A 21,723-nucleotide genomic window follows, 5' to 3' on the forward strand; every position below is an offset into this window, starting at 1 on the left:
TAAAATCCTTTTAACACCTGACAACCCTGCTGTTTCAATTCCCTTTTTTCATATCTAACTAAGGCAGTTGTGATGGCAAAAGGTGTGCATAATACCAAGTTGTGCATGATAAATGGTTAGTGGGTTATACTACAGTTCTTTGCACATTTGAACCACTGTTACCTGTGGTTGCTGTTCCTGGGGCTGCTGAGCACCTCCCTCTGCGACTGTCTGTGGAGGATTAGGGGAAGCGTACTGCCTCTCTGGTGGCTCGAAACCATACACAGGTTCAAAGGTCAATGGTATATTGTCGCTCCCATAATGGTTTTGCGGTAGAAGGAATCTTGATCGGTCACCATCAGCAGGTGCAGGCTGGAATTCAGGGTTCCTCCCTGTTAAAGGATAATCATCTTCTCTTTCTTGGGTATTAGGGTCAAACGTATTCTCCACATATTCTTCAAACTCATCATAGTCTGGGGTGGTGGTGCCCTGGAAGGAAAAACAATGGAAAAGTCAGAAGAGTAAAGAGCAGCATGGGTGTCTGAGGTTGTGGTGGCAGCTAATAAAACTGATTGGACTGGGGATTATCTAAAAAGAACATCAGAAACAGTGTGTAAGATAAAGAACAGTGAAAACAATCATAACAAGAGGGTTGTGTCTGACTGTCTTATCTGTTGGGAAGCCCAAAATGGTAGAAATGTCCTACACTGGTGCCAACTCCACCCAACACCCAAAGAAGGGTCACACCAACAGATTGTACTGTTAAACAAGTCTAAGCCCTGGATCAGATGGTGGCAAAACTTCCCCTGTGCAATAGGAGCAGGCGGTGGTTAACTGAGGGCAGATGGAAGAACTGCAGGCCCAGGCCGAGCGGCACAACCCGGTGCTGGAAAACCTTGTGGTCTGGTCTGGGGCCGCAACTCAACTGCCTCTACTTACCATGGTTCTTTGATCATGCCACACAAGACAGTGGAGACGTATGACCGCAGCTGGTCTTGGATATGTTTGAGGATACAGTGTTGGAGGCTGGTAAGCAGCTGGTGGAGGAAAAGGCTGTGTGGCTGCTTCCCCTATTGTCTGGGGAAGGGCAGGCAGCAGCGCTCAGCCTACCAGCGGTTTTTCAGGGGAACTTTAAAGATGTCTGGAAGACTGTGCTGGACTGCTTGGGCTACTCCCATAAAGACCAGTGCTGCCAATTCCACAACTCCAGACTGGGAGTGGGAGATCAGCTATTGGCCACACCCAGCTGGCTGTAACTAGGGATGTTGTAGTGGGAAATGTACATCCTGTTGCTGGTGGTGCTGATATAATATGATAAAACCATAATAAAATCGTGACCCAATTCTTCTGGATGAGTCCTACTTGGAATGCCAGTCAGGTCATTTCACTGGAGTGCACAAGGATATCCTTTTGTTTTTAGTCTTGGTGAATTATGCAACACAATATCATGAAGAGGTGGCTTTGTGAAGCATTTCAATTTCTGCTGAGAGTGTGGTCCATGAGCTGTTTCTGGTCATATTCTGAATCCCAAAAGAAATATTTACTGACCAGGGCAATTTTTTCAAATCTCACACATGGGCTGGTGGAGTGTGTGAATAAAGCATTAAATTCCATGATGTTTGAGGAGAAGTTCATTCACAAGGATGAATGAACTTGGGACTGGTGGTTAGACCCACTGTTGTTTCCACTGTAGGAGGTGCCCCAGGCCTCCACTGATTTTTTCTTTTCCTTTGAAATGCTGTTTGGCAGAAAACCACGTGTGGTGTTGGACCTACTTACAGAAAACTGTGAGAAAAGTCCAAGCAAAAATAAAAGAAGAGAGGATGTCAGAGGATGAAAACAGAGAGGCTAGACTCAAGTAGTTTACACCAGGAGGTAAACTACTTGTGTTTCTCCCATCCTCCAGCTGAAAAGTACTTGTCAAGTAGTAAGGGTCTTTTGTGGTCACACATGATGGGTGGGTGATGTCAATTATGAGTTAGCACATTCTGCCAGGGGTAGAGCCACAAAAATATACTGCCTGAAAGTGCAGAGGCAGGCAGATCCTGTTTCTCTGGTGAGCTTGATGAAAGACAAAGATGGGTTGGGGCCCATTCCCGCCATTCCTTCGTGACGACCATCTCACACAAGCCCAGAGAGCAGATGCTGTTAGGTGGTTCTTGGAGCTGAATGGGTTCATCATGAACTTTGCAGAGCTAACTAGTCCCCTGACCAACCTCACCCGAAAGTGTGAGTCAGACCTGGTCCATTGACAGAGCAGTGCCAAGGAAGCTTTAAATTCCATTTGACTGGGTAAAATAAACTCTCTAGGGATAACCATGCTCCATAGTCCTAACTTCTCCCTGAGGGCAGGTGGCCGTTTTGTGTTTGCAGGTGAGGGGATTCGACTGAGGTATACATCGGTTGTAAGCTGTCAGAGCGCAAGACTAAATACAGCACAGCAGATAAAGAATGTCTGGCAATTCTGTAGGCAGTTGAAGCCCTCCACTGTTATCTCCTGATATGCTGATTCACCCTATGTTCGGGCAATGTTTTGCAGAATGATGGCTCCATTGCACGAAGGATGCCAACACCCAGATCATCCAACGATATCTAGCTTGACAGCCTTTCAAATTCACGATGATCCAAAGGCTTGAGGTATAGATGGTTGTGGCTGATTTCCTCTTCTGTGGGCAAAGGAAGTTTAGGCTCCGCATCCCAGGTTGGGCGATTGGGGTATTTGGTGGCGGGGTGTGGTTTTGGCTCAGCGCCGGGAGAGCTGGAGCAGAGGGCTCTTTGGGCTGGCTGGCACAGCTGTCAGCAATTGTCTCATTATGTCTCTTCTATTTATGCAGTAGCTCGCTGGGACCAAGGTGTGTATAGCAATCACTTGGACTAGCAGCCAGAAGAGCTACTAGAGCTGATAAAATTGAGTGGACATGTCACTGTTAAAAAAGCGTTAGAGATAACACTGAATGAATAAAGAAAGCAGCATAGCAAGAACGTTGTGTCTGACTGTGTGTGTTGGGAAGCCCATGATGGCAGAGATGCTCTACAGCAGGTGTGTCAAACTCATTTTACATGGCGGGCTACGTGCAACCCACTTTGATCTTAAGCGGTCCGGACGACTGAAACTCCCCATTCTGTAAAGAAGTTACATATTTAACTGTTTTTCTACATGTGCCAATAACAGAAATCTGTCAGCACGGCTCTTTGGACTTAAATTGTAAGAAATAAAATTAAAGTAAAAGTTCTGGTAGCTCATTGCTCTGACTTCCAGTTTTGTGTTATTTGTTTTTTTTTAATTGTTTTTTAATTGTTTTGTTTTTAACTGTAGTCATAAAAAAATGAAATTTCTATAGTAGAAATTGAAAAGCAAACTTTTCTGTTTTTCACAAAGTTACAGAGGTTTTACTAAAGACATGGCTAAGCCTTTTGCAATTTAGCATAATCTGGAATGATTTATGAAAGTTGAAATTTCTGATGTACTCAATAGCAGAAATTAGGCTTTCTTGTTAGAGGTCATTTGGGGAGAAAAAATTGTGGCCGACAACACTGTACAAAGCAGTAGACTGGTGCATAATAAGCAAGCAAATAAGGCAGAAAATGTAGATTTTTGATGCACTACAGTATATTTCAAGAAGATATATTGTTATCTTCCAAAAGCTAAATCAAGCAAATAACAAAATTACCATATGGGAGTCATATCCTACAGTTGGTGGAGTAGAAACAGGACCTTTAATGGATGCAGGTACAATGTTGTCAAAGGAATAACGGTTTCCAGTGTGGAAAAGCCAAAGGCCTGGAATTCCACTGTTACCAAACCTAGAGCAGAAGAAATCAGACATTCACAGAAGGATGTAAATAATTATGTGCACCACAAAAAAACATTTTCTGTTGTTATAAATGTCCTAAGCTTCTCCTGCAACAGCATTTGAAGAAAAGGTTCAACAAAGGACATAAGGCAAGGCACATAACAATGAATGTGAACATCTTTTTTTGAGTCACTAATTTTAGCTTGACATTTACAACCTGTAATTATTAGCTATCTGCCCCTTATTGTGCTATACATGCACTGTCATTAGCAAGCTCTTACTACATACACATTTATTTACCAGTATTTGTTTTAGCGATTACTGTGTGTGTATGCATCTTGTTACTTGTTTCGATTCTGATCATAGAACAAGTCATTATTTGCGTACATCTAATTCTAAGGTTAAACTGTTGGCTGCAAAGAAATTTATGGTTTAACCTTTTTTACTTACTGGTAGAGGTTTTTAACACTCTGCTCATTACTGGTGACACTGTAGTAAGGGCCTTCATTTCGGGAAGTTAATATATTTGGAATTTCTCCTCTGCTGAAGCCAACTCTTGCTGGAAGCTCTATCTCAACATTATACGACTCCTAGAAAAATTAAAAAAACAAAAAACAAACAAAAAACAGAACAACATAATAACCATGTTCTCAAATAAAATAAAATAAAATAAAATAATTTGTCAAATATTTAGCAACAAATACTAACAATAACAAAAATTAGGAACTATATAGAATAATTCAATAGTCATTAAGGAACAAAATAATATGTAAAATCTGAGCAACCAAAACGTGCACACAGATACTAACATAACCCTGGTCAGGTGTTATGTTGACCCCTTTATGCACCTAAAGCAGCAGTGGCTATGTGAAGTGATAAAAATAGTGATATAAATACAATGGTTCATTTTGCTCGTGTACATTTTGCCCTACAGCTGTAACAGTGATGACTTAACTCTTGTTTGCTTACCTTAGGCAGTGTGCCAAAGAAGTTCAGACCGCCTTCAGGGTAGAGGAAGAGGACATATGAGTCTGTCTCATCATAACCAATAACAGCCTGGAACGTATTGACCTGTGGAGGCAAAAGCGGATTACAACATGGGCAGCAAGAAAAAATAACCCTAACCTGCTCAGCCAGGGTTCCAAGTGATCTGAGCAGGTACTAAAATGTGACATCATCACACTGCATGCCACCGATTGGCTAGTCTGTGGCGTCATTCCATGAGTCATGAGAGCGTGTCGTTCAGGAAAATCAAAACCACATTTTTGAAACCTAGCAACAAGGCTGAACAACGCCGTGTTACCCCGAGCAGCAGGTATAATCTTGCCTCGAAGTCCACTTTTATTGTTGGTTTTGTGTTGCATATTGATTACATTGTGGTACACTCAGACGCGTTGCTATGACGACAACCACGTCCATCAAGAGGTACTAAATTGTAATGGAAAACCAGTCGATCCATATCAAACCGATCTGAGTAGCTACTAATGGAAAAGGGGCTTGTGTGGCGTCAATCAAACACTTTCCAGGTGGATCAAATCTGGAACATCTAAACAGATATGACAAGGTCCCCAACGCCATTGGCTGACATGCAGCTCCTAACCATGACAAAACCTCCAACGTGTTTACAGATGGTTATAAACTTCACTGTTGTATTCTATTGTATTGTATGCCTGTGAGACTGTTCTATATTTGCAATCTTTCATCGATTGAACTAAATAAATGGAAACAAAAGTTTTTGTGAAAGGCTACTGATAAGAAAGTATCTAAAGTACAGTTTAAATCAGTTCATCACTTGAGCCTTGTTTTCCCCTTTCCCTTTTTTATGCTTGAACTATTTGCAGGTTAAGTTACTTAACCCAAAAATTAAAAATAAAATGAGAAAGTCTGGCTCACTGGAAGCAAACTACACTACATATTTATGTTTTTCTGATTAACATAGTGTTGAATCCAGTTTTTACACATCTATAAAATCACCTCCAGTGTGTCCTGCTCAGCTTAACCTCCCTCCGATTATTCATTATTTTTACACTTACTCCTCATGTTTAAACTTCACACCTCTCCTGCACCTACCCTCTCCTCCTCCCTGTGTAGCCTGCCCTTCTTCTCTCATCTGCTGGGTCCCATGTTTAGACTTCTCACCTTTCACACCCCCCACGCCTTGCGGTCACCAAAACGACTACTTAATCTCATCTCATCTCATCTCACTTTACACAAACTAAGCTGAATTGAATGAAGTCTGCATGGACTGACGAATGAGGGAATTCCATTTACACGGGAGACTGTGACTTGAAGAACTTATCTCCTACACGTATGGGGGAGGCCAAGCCCACTGCTCAACCACAGTTGAACAAACACAGATTTAGTGAATGAAGGAGACACTGTGAGTGATCCCATGTTGTTTTCCTTTGGAACAAAATCCAATTATCCGTAGACTCACACATAAAAAGAAAGCAACAGATATACACACACCTCATACTCTCAGCCCCCAGCCCAGATGTTGATCTCCACAGCTGTCTTCCTGTGTGTCTCAACATCTTTCAGGATGACTTTACAACATGCAAACCAGAGACCAGCTACAATGTGTTAGCCAGGGGCCATGGAGGGCACACACACACACACACACACACACACACACACACACACACACACACACACACACACACCTACAGATGTTCCTCCACCTATATTAATCTCATGTGAATGCATGTGTGTGTCCCCCACCTTGTTTACATCAACATCTTTAAATGCTCTTGCTGTTTGTGGGCGGGAGGGATTTCGGAGCCTCTGGGCTCTGCGCAGTTAGTGAGGAGGGGGGCTTGTGTTTTCAGGGAAGGAGGAGAAGACGCTGGAGCAACATGACGTGATGTGTACCTTTTTTGGGGGGGGAAGGGGGGGGGGGGATTCTGATACTCCAACTAGATGTCTCTCCTGTTTTTGTTGCTGCTTTCTTGGGAGCAGGAGGAGGAGAAATGAAGGACACAGCGAGAAGCAAAAGGAGCACTAAAATTGTAAGGATGATCTGATATCCTCGTGTTGGTGTTGTTCCCAGACCATCATGAAAATGTTGTTCCAGGTTCAACATTGCAAGTGACCAATCGCATTGTTGTGACGTTATTCTTTTGCGCGCCAAGCCATTCGTGCATTTATGAAATTCCAATGTTGCAAGGACAATATCAATTCTGCTTACCGTTTATTAAAGGGTTACGGTTAGGGTCAGGGTCCGTTGATCGGCGGACAGAGGCGGTTTCACGCAGCTTTAGTACAGTTTTTTGTTTTACGCCGGTTTTTCCCGAAGTTGCAAAAGTATGACGTCACAACATTCTGATTGGTCACTTGCAATGTTGATCCTGGAACAACATTTAGTATGATGATCTGGGAACAACACCAACACGAGGATATCAGATCAACCAAAATGTAAGGTTAAGTTGAGAAAAGCAAAAGGAAGTTTGTTTGTTTTTTCTCTGTCTACATGTAACATACACCAATCAGCCACAACATTAAAAACAGTGACAGGTAAGGTGAGTAACGCTGATCATGTCTTTACGATAAGGTGAGTGCTAGGAAAGCTTGGGCCTGACATCCATGTGGATGTTACTTTGATAGGTACTATCCACTGAAATATTGTTGTAAACTACGACCGTATGAAACCTAATAACCCCTCAAGTCGATGTGATTTACTCCTGAACTATAAGTGTTGCTAAAAACACAGATAAAAGAAGTTAAAACACGACTTTGGGGAGCAACTGAAAGTAGCTGAGAATATTTAATCTTTCCCAAGTGTTCGAGCAAACACCAGCCTGTTCCAGCCTGTAGAGATAGAGTGTGGTGATGGACATGGGGGGGGGGTATAGATGATGATCTCATTTTCACAACAAATAAATCCATTCATAAAATGCTGAACTAATGCGTTTTCGTTTGAAAACGCATCGTTTTCTCCCAGTTTTGGCCTCCCGTCCACACTGAGACGGAGGAAAACACAGCGTTTTGAAAACGCTCTCGAAAACGCATACATTTGAAGACAGTGCTTCAAATGCAGTGTGGACAGCGAAAACGGAGACTTTAGAAAACGATGATGCATATTAGTCATATGATGCAGTCATGTGACCAATTAAACTAAGATAGCGGAGGGCATTGTACAGCAGTTGTTTTGTTTACTCTCAATTTTGACAGCGATATTAAAGATTAATATCAGTTTGTACATGCTTCAGATAGCTTTTCTTCAAATTCTTTAACTCTCACTCACTTTTGCAACTTTGTACTTTTGTGTTACTCACAGCAGCAACTCCACGTCATTGTTAGTCCATTTAAAAAACTTTTCCTCAACATTTTGCCGCGATGTTTCAAAGAACCGGAAAGTAAATAAACGGCAGACAGAAATGAGGCAGGTTGAATCTCCTTGCGTTTCACGCATGCGCAGTACTGGAACGTAAGCGTTTTCGGGCGTTTCAATGTGGATGCACAACTCTGTGAAAACACCGTTTTCAAATCTATCCAGGCTAGTGTGGACGTAGCCTCAGTCCTGTAAGGTCCTCTGTGCTGGTCCCCATCCTGTCTCTGTCTTTGTACTCATGTGTTTGTCTGTCTCCCCAAGTGTGTAAAGAAGTCTCACAGCTGGAGAACAACAAATTGCAGCCAACACACATCAAAGACGTTTAGACTCTGTAGCTCAGTATGCATGTGAGAGGTCCCCCGCTCCCCACACACACACACACACACACACACACACACACACACATATACAACACTCAGACTCCCTACAGGCGTTGTGTCACACCTTTTTAAAGCGTTTCCTCACACTCTTTGCTGCAAGCAGATGCAGGCACAGACGTTTAATTGTCTCTGGGACCAACAAATGTTTCTTTTGGGGGCCATGCTGACTGTTTTAAGGTTTAGGTGGTAACATCATCCATCTGCTAGGCCTGTCTGCTTCACAGCAGGGGGTGAGAGAGTCTGAAAACACCTCTAAAGAAAAATACCGGAAGTTTATTTAGAAAGGTGATAAGCACTTACATGAACTTGCCTTTTAGACCTGTGTATAAATCACATTAAAGTCAATTATGTTTTATTATCATGGGACCAGTTCTCTACAACCGCTGTCACAAAGTGATTTTTACTGCACTGTAAGGAAACAAGCCTACAATATTCAAGAGATACGCCCAACATATCAGGTGATCACGATGGTGGGAAGGAAGAACTCCCCTTTAACATTAAGCAACCACCTGCAGAACCAGGCTCAGAGAGAGGCGGCTGTTCGCTATGACAAATCGGGACTGAGGAGACAGAGAAGGTAAAAAGAAGAGGGAATGAGACCAGGTACAACAAACAGGACAAAACAGAAGAGAAAGAAGACTGAAACCTGTGTCAAGTTTTGTTTTCTTCATCATTTTTGTCTCTCAATGGCAGCCTATGAAGTGTCATTTGTTGCATTTTGAGTGGCCCAATGATTTATGTGATTGCATATGATGATGATTCATAACAATCTCCCTTCTTTTGGTGTTTTACTTTTAAAGGAATAGAATTAAAATTAAAATATTGATATCACTTTTAAGTTTGCACTCTAAATATGAAGCTAGAACTAGCTTAGATAGTTAGCTATGATTAGCTTTGCTTAGCATACAGACTTGATACTATAATACTATTTAATAAGCTTTATTCTGTATACACAGATCATGTAAGCAAGAAATATTCCTCATCAGCCCTAATCTAAACAACATTTTACATATACTGCAATATAGATCCAATTATTTACAGCCAAGAAGTTATTTTTGCAAAAGTTTGCTTAGCTGATGCCAAGTAGCAATGAAAAAGAAGCTAAAAGGAGTCAATCCAAACGCCTAACTTATTTTCTTACAGCCTGGTACAAAAACTGTTTCCCTATTTCTAAAAACTATCTGATATGATAATATTCATATCACTCACCCTATCAAAATCTATTCATGTTTAATGTTGTTAAACGGCCACTTTAAAATGTCATCGCTTTCAGCATTCAGTTGTACTAAAAATCACTTTAGTGAGTTGCTTCCTCAGTTTTTCCACTAAGTTAACTTTGCTTTCTAGGATATTTCTTGCCAAAATTAGCATGCCATACAACATTACACTAAACTACGTGTATGACAACATCTCATACAAATATGGTCATGCATGGTCAAGACTGATTACCAAACTACAAACTTAGAATTCATGAATCCACAGGGCTGTGTAAACACACTGGCTGTATCCATCTTTTATATACACTCTTTTCTTGACACTACGTTAACAAGGCTTTGAATAAACGACAGCAGCTGCAAACATATATCAAACTGTTGTGTAGAATTAATTTTAGGACTCTCTCAGTTTACTCAACATAGTTTATCTTACTTTGGGATTGTTTACTATTTACTTATTTATTAGTAGTGTGGTTTACTGCCTTGAGATAGTTGAGTCTACTTTACCTCACATAAATTAAACTGAAGACAGTTTCGTTGATTTTCCGTCTCATCTGGCTTTTAAATAAATGACTCAACACACTGTAGCGGATGTTCTGAATCATGTCACAGATATTTAAAGCTGGAACCCAGTCTGCTTTGCCTGGAACATCCCAGGGAAACGAGTTCGGGATAAATGGACTTCACTTGTTTGTTAGTTGCTGGTGTTTTATCTTGTCGGCCGCACAGCTCCAAGCAGGCAAAGTGAGGCAGACAGCAGCTGCAGCCCAGTTGCCAGCCTCACCAGAGTGCTACAAACGGAACTGCCTGCAGCGTGGGAACTGGCACACACACATACACACATACTGACTACAGCCCAACACTCCTGTCAGTATCTTACTGTTGTCATATGAAAATCTCTACACTAATTTTATTTTTTTGTGACTTTTTTTTTTTTTTTACCTTCAGCTGTTTATAGCTGAAAAAAATCTGTCCAGCTTTGGGGCTTTTGAAAGCTTTTCAAAAGCTTTTTTTAAAATCAAGAGCAAATGGTGGTTAACCATAGCTGCTTTTCTTAGATCCTCAAAGGTTTGCGAACATGAATCTATTACGTAACTACAAACCAGACAGCTATGAATGTGTACTTATAATTACTAAAGCGATGTCCCAAGTCATCATGAGTCATTTTTTTGACATCACAGAGCAGTACACTAAGGCAAACTCATTTTTCCCCTTACTTTTTGTCCACTAATAAGCAGAATCTTTCTCAGGGCGTAAAAGCAGAGTAACATCTTCTAAAACTTGAAGTTCAGTCAGTCTGCTTTGGACCGGGATGAACATATTTCAGGGGGATGCCTCCTGTGTCACTGCAAGGAGCCACCAGAAATAACAAATAACACCGATGGCAACAGCACCTCCTATTGTGGTACAGTAACAAGACAGTTCAGCTGGCAATACCTTTCTTTTTCCACATATAGCAAATGCAGAGGACAGATTTATAAAACCAGAAAACATGCAAAGATATATTCTAAGATCAAATCTTCTTCATGTTTCCTCTTAAAAGGCCAGGACGATTGCTAAGAAATGACTGTGTTGTCACTTTGAAAGACAGTCATGTTACATATGGCATCACGCACTATCTGAGTTGATCTACATAATGCTTGTGAACTACATCTTGAACTGAAGCTGAGTAAAACCATATATAACTATACAAAATGATGGATGGCACTTATTGGTTTGTAAGTCCAGCTGTTGAGCATTATTGCCATCCTCCGTATGGGTGAGAGACGGATCTAGCTTAGAAACAGAGGGACACTGGACAATCACATCATCATAAATTCATCAGGTAATGAGATAATAGGTCAGGGGAGCCGAGAATCATTTTGCTACTGACTTCTATTATACACCTAGATTTTGTTTTTATGACCAAATGATTCCCCTCATGCCAATCATTAGCAAGAGCACAGGTTTAAGGCACTCCAAAACCTGTGAAAAACAGAATCAATTTTTTAATATTTTGCAATATATTAAGTACTGTAATAATATATAAATTAAGATTTATCACCTTTTGTTAACCATAAATTATGTCTTCAAAGTTAAACTTTGTCAGTATCTATCTTATATAACAAGATAAAGTTACCTCACTTATTTTTTGCTGCAAATTCAGATTGACAAGCATACCAACGCTGTCAATAAACTTGGCCAAATGTTGCCATAGGATGGAGTCAGTCTGCAGACAGTCTGCAATTAAATGGGGTCAGGTTCTCAATTATGTGCAATCTGTTTCTGATAATCCAGCAATTAACAGGGATAAATCATTGAAAATGACATATCTGTAGCTGTTTACGTAGACAGAAATTCACATTTAACTATTACATTTTCTGTCAGCAAACCACCTGTTCTGTAGGAATATGAAAATGAGATCATCATCTACAGGGAGTGCAGAATTATTGGGCAAATGAGTATTTTGTCCACATCATCCTCTTCATGCATGTTGTCTTACTCCAAGCTGTATAGGCTCGAAAGCCTACTACCAATTAAGCATATTAGGGGATGTGCATCGCTGTAATGAGAAGGGGTGTGGTCTAATGACATCAACACCCTATATCAGGTGTGCATAATTATCAGGCAACTTCCTTTCCTTTGGCAAAATGGGTCAAAAGAAGGACTTGACAGGCTCAGAAAAGTCAAAAATAGTGAGATATCTTGCAGAGGGATGCAGCAGTCTCAAAATTGCAAAGCTTCTGAAGCGTGATCATCGAACAATCAAGCGGTTCATTCAAAATAGTCAACAGGGTCGCAAGAAGCGTGTGGAAAAACCAAGGCGCAAAATAACTGCCCATGAACTGAGAAAAGTCAAGCGTGCAGCTGCCAAGATGCCACTTGCCACCAGTTTGGCCATATTTCAGAGCTGCAACATCACTGGAGTGCCCAAAAGCACAAGGTGTGCAATACTCAGAGACATGGCCAAGGTAAGAAAGGCTGAAAGACGACCACCACTGAACAAGACACACAAGCTGAAACGTCAAGACTGGGCCAAGAAATATCTCAAGACTGGTTTTTCTAAGGTTTTATGGACTGATGAAATGAGAGTGAGTCTTGATGGGCCAGATGGATGGGCCCGTGGCTGGATTGGTAAAGGGCAGAGAGCTCCAGTCCAACTCAGACGCCAGCAAGGTGGAGGTGGAGTACTGGTTTGGGCTGGTATCATCAAAGATGAGCTTGTGGGGCCTTTTCGGGTTGAGGATGGAGCCAAGCTCAACTCCCAGTCCTACTGCCAGTTTCTGGAAGACACCTTCTTCAAGCAGTGGTACAGGAAGAAGTCTGCATCCTTCAAGAAAAACATGATTTTCATGCAGGACAATGCTCCATCACACGCGTCCAAGTACTCCACAGCGTGGCTGGCAAGAAAGGGCATAAAAGAAGAAAAACTAATGACATGGCCTCCTTGTTCACCTGATCTGAACCCCATTGAGAACCTGTGGTCCATCATCAAATGTGAGATTTACAAGGAGGGAAAACAGTACACCTCTCTGAACAGTGTCTGGGAGGCTGTGGTTGCTGCTGCACGCAATGTTGATGGTGAACAGATCAAAACACTGACAGAATCCATGGATGGCAGGCTTTTGAGTGTCCTTGCAAAGAAAGGTGACTATATTGGTCGCTGATTTGTTTTTGTTTTGTTTTTGAATGTCAGAAATGTATATTTGTGTATGTGGAGATGTTATATTGGTTTCACTGGTAAAAATAAATAATTGAAATGGGTATATATTTGTTTTTTGTTAAGTTGCCTAATAATTATGCACAGTAATAGTCACCTGCACACAGATATCCCCCTAAAATAGCTAAAACTAAAAACAAACTAAAAACTACTTCCAAAAACATTCAGCTTTGATATTAATGAGTTTTTTGGGTTCATTGAGAACATGGTTGTTGTTCAATAATAAAATTATTCCTCAAAAATACAACTTGCCTAATAATTCTGCACTCCCTGTATATTCCCCCCCCCCCCCCCCCCCCCCCCATGTCCATCACCACAATCGACTTGAGTCGAGTGACAAAGACCTAAGCGTGATGACAACATGTTGGTAATCTGTCTGCATTTATACATTAAGCAGGAACTCCAGCAACACTTGAGGGAAGATGAACAACTTTAATAATTGACCAACGCCTTTCGGCTTGTGGCCTTCATCAGGGTCATAGTAAAACATTGTAAAAAAATTGCTTAAATACAAGACAGGAAACAGAAAAAAGTAAATACCGGACTAGATCATTACTGATGAGGAGGAGGGGGGGGGGGGGGGGGGGGGGGGGGGTGACATAACCCCCATATGTCTGAAAATAACACATGCATGAAATGCAAAAGGTGGATGCTATATACACACAGGTTTAAAAAAAAAATTATGTCTCTAAAATATAAAATCTCTAAAATTTAGACTTAAATTGTAGACTTAAGATGAGATGTCTAAAACGTTACTTCTTCTTTGGCTAAAATAATAAGATTAATTGAATAAACATTACTCATGTGAGAGTAATTTAACTGATAAAAAAAAGGAGGTGTAGTTCATAAAAACTCATTGATCCTCTCCATGCACCTTGGAAGCAGGTGAAGTTGTGCCAGAAAATTTTTGCTGCATTTATACATTAGACATAAGTTATGTGCAAAACTTTGACTCTCTCTGAGAGTAATTGCAGTCTGTCCAAAGACTGTTGTCCTATTTTCAATCGCATGACCGGGCACTTAGCTTGCTCTGAATTAGAGTGTGTCCAGTGTCGAATGTTTGTTGTTGTTTTTTTGTTTTTTTTTAATATAGATGATTTAATGTAAGTTTGCTTGGCTAACGTTATCTCAGGATGGTGGTGCATGAGATGAGCCACTTTGCTTGTAGTATTCCCAGAGTTTTTTAAATGTATTTGATAAAATATTGATATTTGGTGTTCCAATATTGATATAATACCCCCAAGCAAAGTACTGCAATACTATACGGTATTACAACATTTTCCCCACCCCTACAATATATTAATATTAAATATAAATAGAGACATCTGACAGATGAACTGATAAACCTGCGGTTTGCCTCCACTTATCACCTCAGAGAGAATGCTCACTTCAAGGGACACACAGGCGTTTCTGATTGTTTGCCTTTATGCTATGAAACATGACAGTAGGACACAAGGAACTGAAGTTATCAAGTTTTGCTTTGATGAACAAGCAAGTTATAACATGCAATTAGTTAGCTTGTGAATCTGTAGCTGTTGTAACTTGCAGAGCCTGGCTAGCTGTTTACCTTTCATCTGGCCTCTGCGTTAAGCTAAGATAGTCATCTTTTTTATCTAATTCGTGACAAGACAGTGAGTATGTGTGAAATGTCAACCTGCTCTTTTAACATCAAGATAACTCTAGTGCTTCTTTGGATGAGATATTTTTCCAACTTCGGGCTGCTTAGTGTTACTGATAATCGCTCAAAGTAAAGTCAACACTTCTTAAAAGATCTAAACACTGAAAGCAGTCTTTAGCGAAATGACTGCGGTAATTAGCTAACAGAGCACCCTGCTAGTTGATGTATGGGTGTGTATTTTAAGTCAAGCAATTTCTGTCCAATTTTGATAATAGCATCTCTAAGGCTAATTTCATCGAAAACACAGCTCAGCTTATTAGAAGTGTGAGCCTTCACTCTTTCGCTTTAATTCTCTGTCTTCTGTTTTCCTGTTATTTCATCTCCAGACGCCACACATTCTGCCCCCTCCCCCTGAAACAGCATCCCAACACCCCCCAGTACCCACCCCAACAATCACACACTTCAGGTCACACACAAACCAATCTGCCCTCAACACACATAGGGTTGCCAACCGTCCCTTAAAATACGGAATCGTCCCGTATTGAGCTAATAAGGGACGCACTTTGTCCCGTAATACAGTGAGAATCAAAAGTAGTCTATAAATGTTAATGGAATTAACGCTTTGTTTGAAAACATAATTCCCAGCCCCTCTCCTGCTTTGTGACCAATGAGCTGACAGCACACTTATGACAATTCGAGTATGACAATTCAGATTACCGCTCATCTCATTGGTCGAGGAAAGGTCGCTTACGGAGAAAATACCGGAAGACAACAGATGACCACAACAAGAAGCATGGCCAACAGGGAAACAAACGCCGACACGGCGGTGCAAGTCTCGGACGACAGTACACCTAAAGCTGGGCAGACACTGTGCGATTTTTTCAGTCACGTTATTCAGCTCCTGCTCAAACTGCACGATTGACTCGCAGGGGTTAGAAGTTGGTAGGTCACGATGTACTCTCACACTATACCGCCCGATGCTCTGATGCGACCTGAGTGCTCACACTGTGCCTCCATAACATGAAGGTTATAACAGAAAATCTGTCGCGCTCTCTCTCTCTCTCCGTCTTACACTCACACAGACACACACACCACCACCATCAACTTTGCTAAATTGCTAATGAAAAACATGATCAGGCAGCTGTGATTGAGCAGCAGTGTAAATCCAACTGTTTTCACGGTTGTTGTGGTCGTGATAATTTTGTGATGCCACATCGAAAAGGCTCGGATGAGCTTTCCAAAGTTCTACAAGTTGTGCCTCCATCGCTTGTGTCCAGATCACACGCTGCACAGCCATGCTGCTCCATCTTTTTCACCGACGTTTACGTGTTTGCGCGCGAGCAGTGTGAGCGGCTGTGATGACACTCTCACGAGCGATTGATGATCGGGAGCTGGTCGTGAGGTGTTAATCACTTCTCGTTACCCCACGTATACTACACGATGCACGATGAAGGCCAAAATCGGTCAAAAATCGGCTCAAAATGGGCCTAAAACCGCACAGTGTGAGCCCAGCATTAGAGCAGCAATGTTTGTTCCCCTCAGAGAAAGGGAAGAATGGGAAAAGGAAAACACCTGGCTGGAAAAAGTTAATATGGGCATGTGCAGTGAATATCAGCGCTATGTGGCCAGAAGTGTGATAATATAATTTATTTTGTGTAATAAACAACTGCAAGGATAGATGATTACAACAAATAGATGACTAATACATAAAAGTAATACATAGATGAATAATGATGATGAGTTAAGATGCGTAATCATGGCAACAAGTGGGTTTACAAACAGGAGCAGCTGATTAGCATTAGAAAAGCTGAAATAATATTTCAACTGAAGCCGATTGTACTAAATGCACTAAATGTGCACTGTTACAAGAATGTTTTTCTTTCTATTGTTTTCTATTATTTTAAGTTAAGCAGGACAGAGTGCTTTTAAAGAAAGATTTACTTATATTCTCAAAAGTTAAGCATGACAGGCTTCTGTTTAAGAAGGAGACCTGTTTTATTGTGTTAATGTTGTCATTTTGAGCTAAAAATAAATGGCTAAATGATCATTTGTTTCACATGTGTTCATATCACAAAGAATACACATCTACTTAAATCAAATTCAAGTCAAAGGGTTAAAAAAATAATTTCACACACAAAAAAAGAGCTAGAAAATTCACCACACTGGGAAGGGTGAAGACAACTGGGTCGCCCGGCCCTGGCCACGAGGTGTCCCTTATTTATTTTTCAGGGAGTTGGCAACCCTAAACACACACCACCCAGCACCTCTGGCTAATCACTTCAAAGGAAGATGCTATCAGTCTAAAGAGAGACCCACTCAAGCAACTAAGAGAGCGCTCCAATCTGATGAGCAGCACGGAGCGCTTAAATAGCAAAACACGTCACTTCTTGTACTTTAGGAGGTACGCTCCATCCTCTAATTAGCATGTTGTCAAGAACTGAGCTAAGACAAAATTCCAATTTTGGGGCTCGGAGAAAAAGCCCTTGTCCACTTGGGGGCTTGTAAATCCCGATCAGTTCCAGAGAAAGCAGTTAAGAGGGTTAATGTTGCAGTAGCCATTAGACTACTCTATGATAATTTTTTAAACATTCAAGGAGGAAGAAACAAGCCTAAAAGAAAGCAGACCGTGAGAGCAACAAAAAGAACAAACAGAGACGAGGAGGGCTGACAGAAAGAAAGATCCCCTGGTGTTTTTCCTTAAACCTACCACTCCCTTTATTCCTCTTCACCCCAAATTCTGCACACCAAGAACATCAAGGAGCTGTTTGTTTGATCAATAGTAGGTCTGGCTTTACTTGGAGTCTCTCCCAAAGTTGGACTGTAACAAAGCAACCAATGCTTCTCCTGTTAACTCTTCTTAATACAGCTCTTTAAGTTCTGAATCATTTGCTTGGACAAGATTTTAGAAAGTATTAATATTGACATTAATATGAAAGAAAACCGATACAAATGTCTGACGGATACACCATAATTTAAACCCTGCTAGTGTCACTACACTTTGTTACACTTTAAAAGACATGAGCATGTAGGTGGCAGGAAAGGTCTCATGCAAGGGTCACTGCTGAGCTGCATTATGACTGCACTGCTTCTGCACCCACACGAGAGGCAGGAATTCTTAGACTCCACTGATTTGATATTGACCATTCCTGAGAATCATCATGCTTTAGTGATAGCTGTCATTACGGTCGTGGTTACACAGCAAACAGGAACTATCAGCGACCAATACTTTAAATGGCAAATACAGCATTTAAAAAATGGCACAATTATCCTAGATTACACAAAACGGAAAGACAAAAAAGGATTTAAAGAGTGAAACACGAGGAAAACCATTAGTGGCGGAGGGCAACAATGGTCAATACATGTTTGTGTCTACTGGTGTGTGAACTGGAGAGGATAAAGAGGGCGGGGGACACTTTGATGACTCTTAAAGATGATCTTTGACCCTTTAAAAAGGTTAAGAGGCAAATTTGGGGAAGAGGGATTACAAATAATCTCCCCAACCTTAGGGTGATTACAAGTCATGCACAACAGCCAGGAATTTGGGATTAAGTGTCACACAAGAACCAAAACATACTAGTGTGGGGTATGTGGGCTGTTTACATGATGATAAAACAGAACTCCTCCATACAGGGAGGCCCTGGAGCTACTGGTGTCTCTTCCTTTAAAACATCTTACCTTGTTTGGAGGGCTAGGGGGTCGAGTTTGTTCTTCGTATGCCGGGACATTTTCCCACGTTGCCACTACAGCGTGTGTGGGTGTGAAATTTGCATCTGGGAACCCCCGGTGTACTTCCTAGGCGAGGAGATGAATGAACGAATGAGGGAGGAAGGGAAAGGACGACACATGAAATAAGGGAATGAAAGACAAACACTGAGCTGATGGATTGAGACAAACCAAATCTGTAGTTAATTAAAGTTCAACAGGTATTTTTTTCTCTAGTGTTTTATAGCATCTTATGAGTTTTCAACACTAAAACTGTAATCATTACACACCTGTGCGACTCTGTTGAGCACACTGGGTATTTCAGTCACCCTGTAGTAAATCTGTCCTCGCCCTCCGCTTGTGTCAATGTCAGCCAGGAATGGAGCCACCACAGGGAAGTCTGTGGGGAATCCGTCATCAACATATTGCTTCTCCATTGGCAAGTCCTGGGCTGATATGATGCCATTGGTGGCCACCTAAAGGGAGGGAAAGCTTTAGTTTGGAATATTTGGAATACTATCACGAACCCAACAAACCTCCTAATGAACCCATTCGCCCTTGTAAACCACTAGAACCCCTTCATGGACTCCAGGAACCACATAATGAACCCCTATTTTCCTCAAAAACCACTGGAACAACCTCGGGGTGCCCTCCCAAATTTTTCTGATCAAGATTTAGAAAAGTTCTGACCACATGCAGCCACAGCTGTACTCAAGCAATTCAATATTTCCATTTGATGCTACTTCACAACATTTTAGAAGGAGATTTTTACAAGGCTGTAGATAGATCCCCGTGAGTCAAAAGATCAGTTTTTTCTACTCTTGGCTCTGTATGACATCAGTCAGAGGGACTATCCCTAATATGGTCATTGAGAGCCCAAACCTTTGACTGTGAGCACAGAAGCCCCACCCAGCTGTGTGTTAAAGTGATGTACACATCAAAGCATTAATATTGGTATTCCTGATTATTAAAGTGGCCATGTTGCATAATGAGCATTCTCACATGTGACAGTATTAATCAGTGCAATGTTGCTACCACTTAAACCTATCTATCTATCTATCTATCTATCTATCTATCTATCTATCTATCTATCTATCTATCTATCTATCTATCTATCTATCTATCTATCTATCTATCTATCCTGAAATCTTTGGTTCTCCTTGGATAGCTTGCATGAGTCACAGTTCAACATAATCTCTATTTATCACATACCAGCCCATGGTGTTGTAGAAGTGCATTGCTGAGACTTAGTTCAAGTTTTAAGTGAGGATAATAACAGTTTACCACTTTCTTTGGATCTAAGAAACGTTGTTGATCTCAAACAAGAACAATACAACATCATTTATTTCTTGGTTATATTTTGAGTTATTTTCCCAGATCTGCAAGCTATCAAATAATAGTCAGTTAGAAAATAGTTAAGTAGAAGCTTTAAGTGGCTTTTTTCCTTTGAACCCATTGGTTCACTCCTACTTTGCAGCATGGCTACTTTGCAGGCTCTGACAGGAGGCACTCTGGGCAATAATTACTTTTACTTTTAAAGCATTAAGTACATTTGACTGAGCAACACTTCTACTTATACCGGATGCTCCTACAGCAGTTATGGTAAAAGAAAAAGAGTTAATTTATTTGCATCTGTTGACATCTGCTGAACATAAAAGTGAAGTTGCTGAGAGATTTGGATTTAAATATTAGGAGCGCAGTTTGTTGAAATCCTATTCAAACATTGGTCCTTCATGAAAAAAAGAGTACACATGATAATAAACCCAATCTCCTCTGCTGTCCATCTCTTTTTTTTATTCAGCCGTGAATGAATCGCTCCATTTAGCAGAGGGGAAACAGCAGCACAACTCTCCTGCGCAGATTATTCAACAGCTGCAAATATCACCTGAGACACGTGAAGCGGGAACTTCAGCGAATCTTTTTAGGTGCTCACAAAATAGACAACCTCGACTGAGTGCAAATGAATAGTAATGAAGTCGTACTTACATATAGCTGGGAGAAAGGGGAGTTGAAGAAGTACAAGGGTCTGGGAAGGGACAGCACTTTGGACGTCTCATCGTCGCCCTCTCTCAACACCGAATCTCCATTTAAAGTGCCGTAAGGAAACATGTCAGCCCTCTGGATGGCAGTAACCATAGTGCAGCTGCAGCACAGCAACACGCACGCGGCCAGCATCGCCCATCTCTCCATTGCACAGCCTGAGTGATCGAGCAGCGCTGCGCTATGAGAGGGAGCAGCAGGAGAGAAGCACAGCTGGACTCAGAAAGAGATCTTTACTCACTCCTCCTCTCCACCGAGCCCCCGCAAACTCCACGGGGAGGGAAGGAGGAGTTTATGCCCACTGTGATTGGTCAAAGGCGGGGTGAGTGACAGCAGGCCGGGGCTGGAGGTAACATCTGGCTCGTATTAAAGAAAAGACAAATAGAGCATTTTTAATCCGGATGTAACTCTATCTGTTTCACAACACTGAAAAGACATGTGGTGTCATTTAAAAAAACAAACAAAGTGAGAAACATGTTTTCTTAAATAGTTTGTAGGTTTAATTTGAGGTTTTCGAGGAGGACACATTAAGTGAGGGGATCTGGAGGACTTCCCTGGGAAACTTTTAACTTACTTCCTGAATTCTTGTAAAGTTTTCTTAACAAATATGTGACTTTTCTGCATTTATTCGTAATGGAAATATCGTTATGTAAAGGAAAACATAAAATTCCGACACATCAGGTAATGATTCAGTATGTTAGGTTCACACTTCTATATATTGTATATAGATCGTTTTTTTTTTCTTCGTTTTTTTCTTTGTCAGTTTTTTTGGAAGCCACATTTGAATGAGATGAGATATTAGATGGAACAATAAGGAGTTAGCACTCTTGGTTTTGCACCCTTTGTTTCTAAGTATATACCTGTATGATCACCTGACAATCCACATCTGCTTCTTGGATGGGCTGTACGATTAGGCAAAATGCTAAAAACAAGGAAATAAATAAAGCTTATAGTGCTACGTCCAGT

General features: G+C 41.1%; 1 protein-coding gene across 1 annotated transcript in view; it reads right to left on the minus strand.

The window, feature by feature from the left end:
- nid2a (nidogen 2a (osteonidogen)) overlaps positions 1–21,000 on the minus strand; it is a 64,435-nt gene extending 43,435 nt beyond the window's left edge. The window contains exons 1-7 of the mRNA XM_014411633.4: positions 20,704–21,000; positions 19,008–19,193; positions 18,691–18,807; positions 4,743–4,844; positions 4,224–4,363; positions 3,651–3,783; positions 163–468 (exon numbers count right to left, since the gene is read on the minus strand). Of these exons, the coding sequence (XP_014267119.3) occupies positions 163–468; positions 3,651–3,783; positions 4,224–4,363; positions 4,743–4,844; positions 18,691–18,807; positions 19,008–19,193; positions 20,704–20,907 (1,188 nt within the window). The 5' untranslated portion in view covers positions 20,908–21,000. The remainder of the gene's footprint in view (positions 1–162; positions 469–3,650; positions 3,784–4,223; positions 4,364–4,742; positions 4,845–18,690; positions 18,808–19,007; positions 19,194–20,703) is intronic.
- Positions 21,001–21,723: the final 723 nt, after the last annotated feature.

The sequence above is a fragment of the Maylandia zebra genome, linkage group LG23 (assembly GCF_041146795.1).
Source record: "Maylandia zebra isolate NMK-2024a linkage group LG23, Mzebra_GT3a, whole genome shotgun sequence".
Classification (NCBI taxonomy): domain Eukaryota; kingdom Metazoa; phylum Chordata; class Actinopteri; order Cichliformes; family Cichlidae; genus Maylandia; species Maylandia zebra.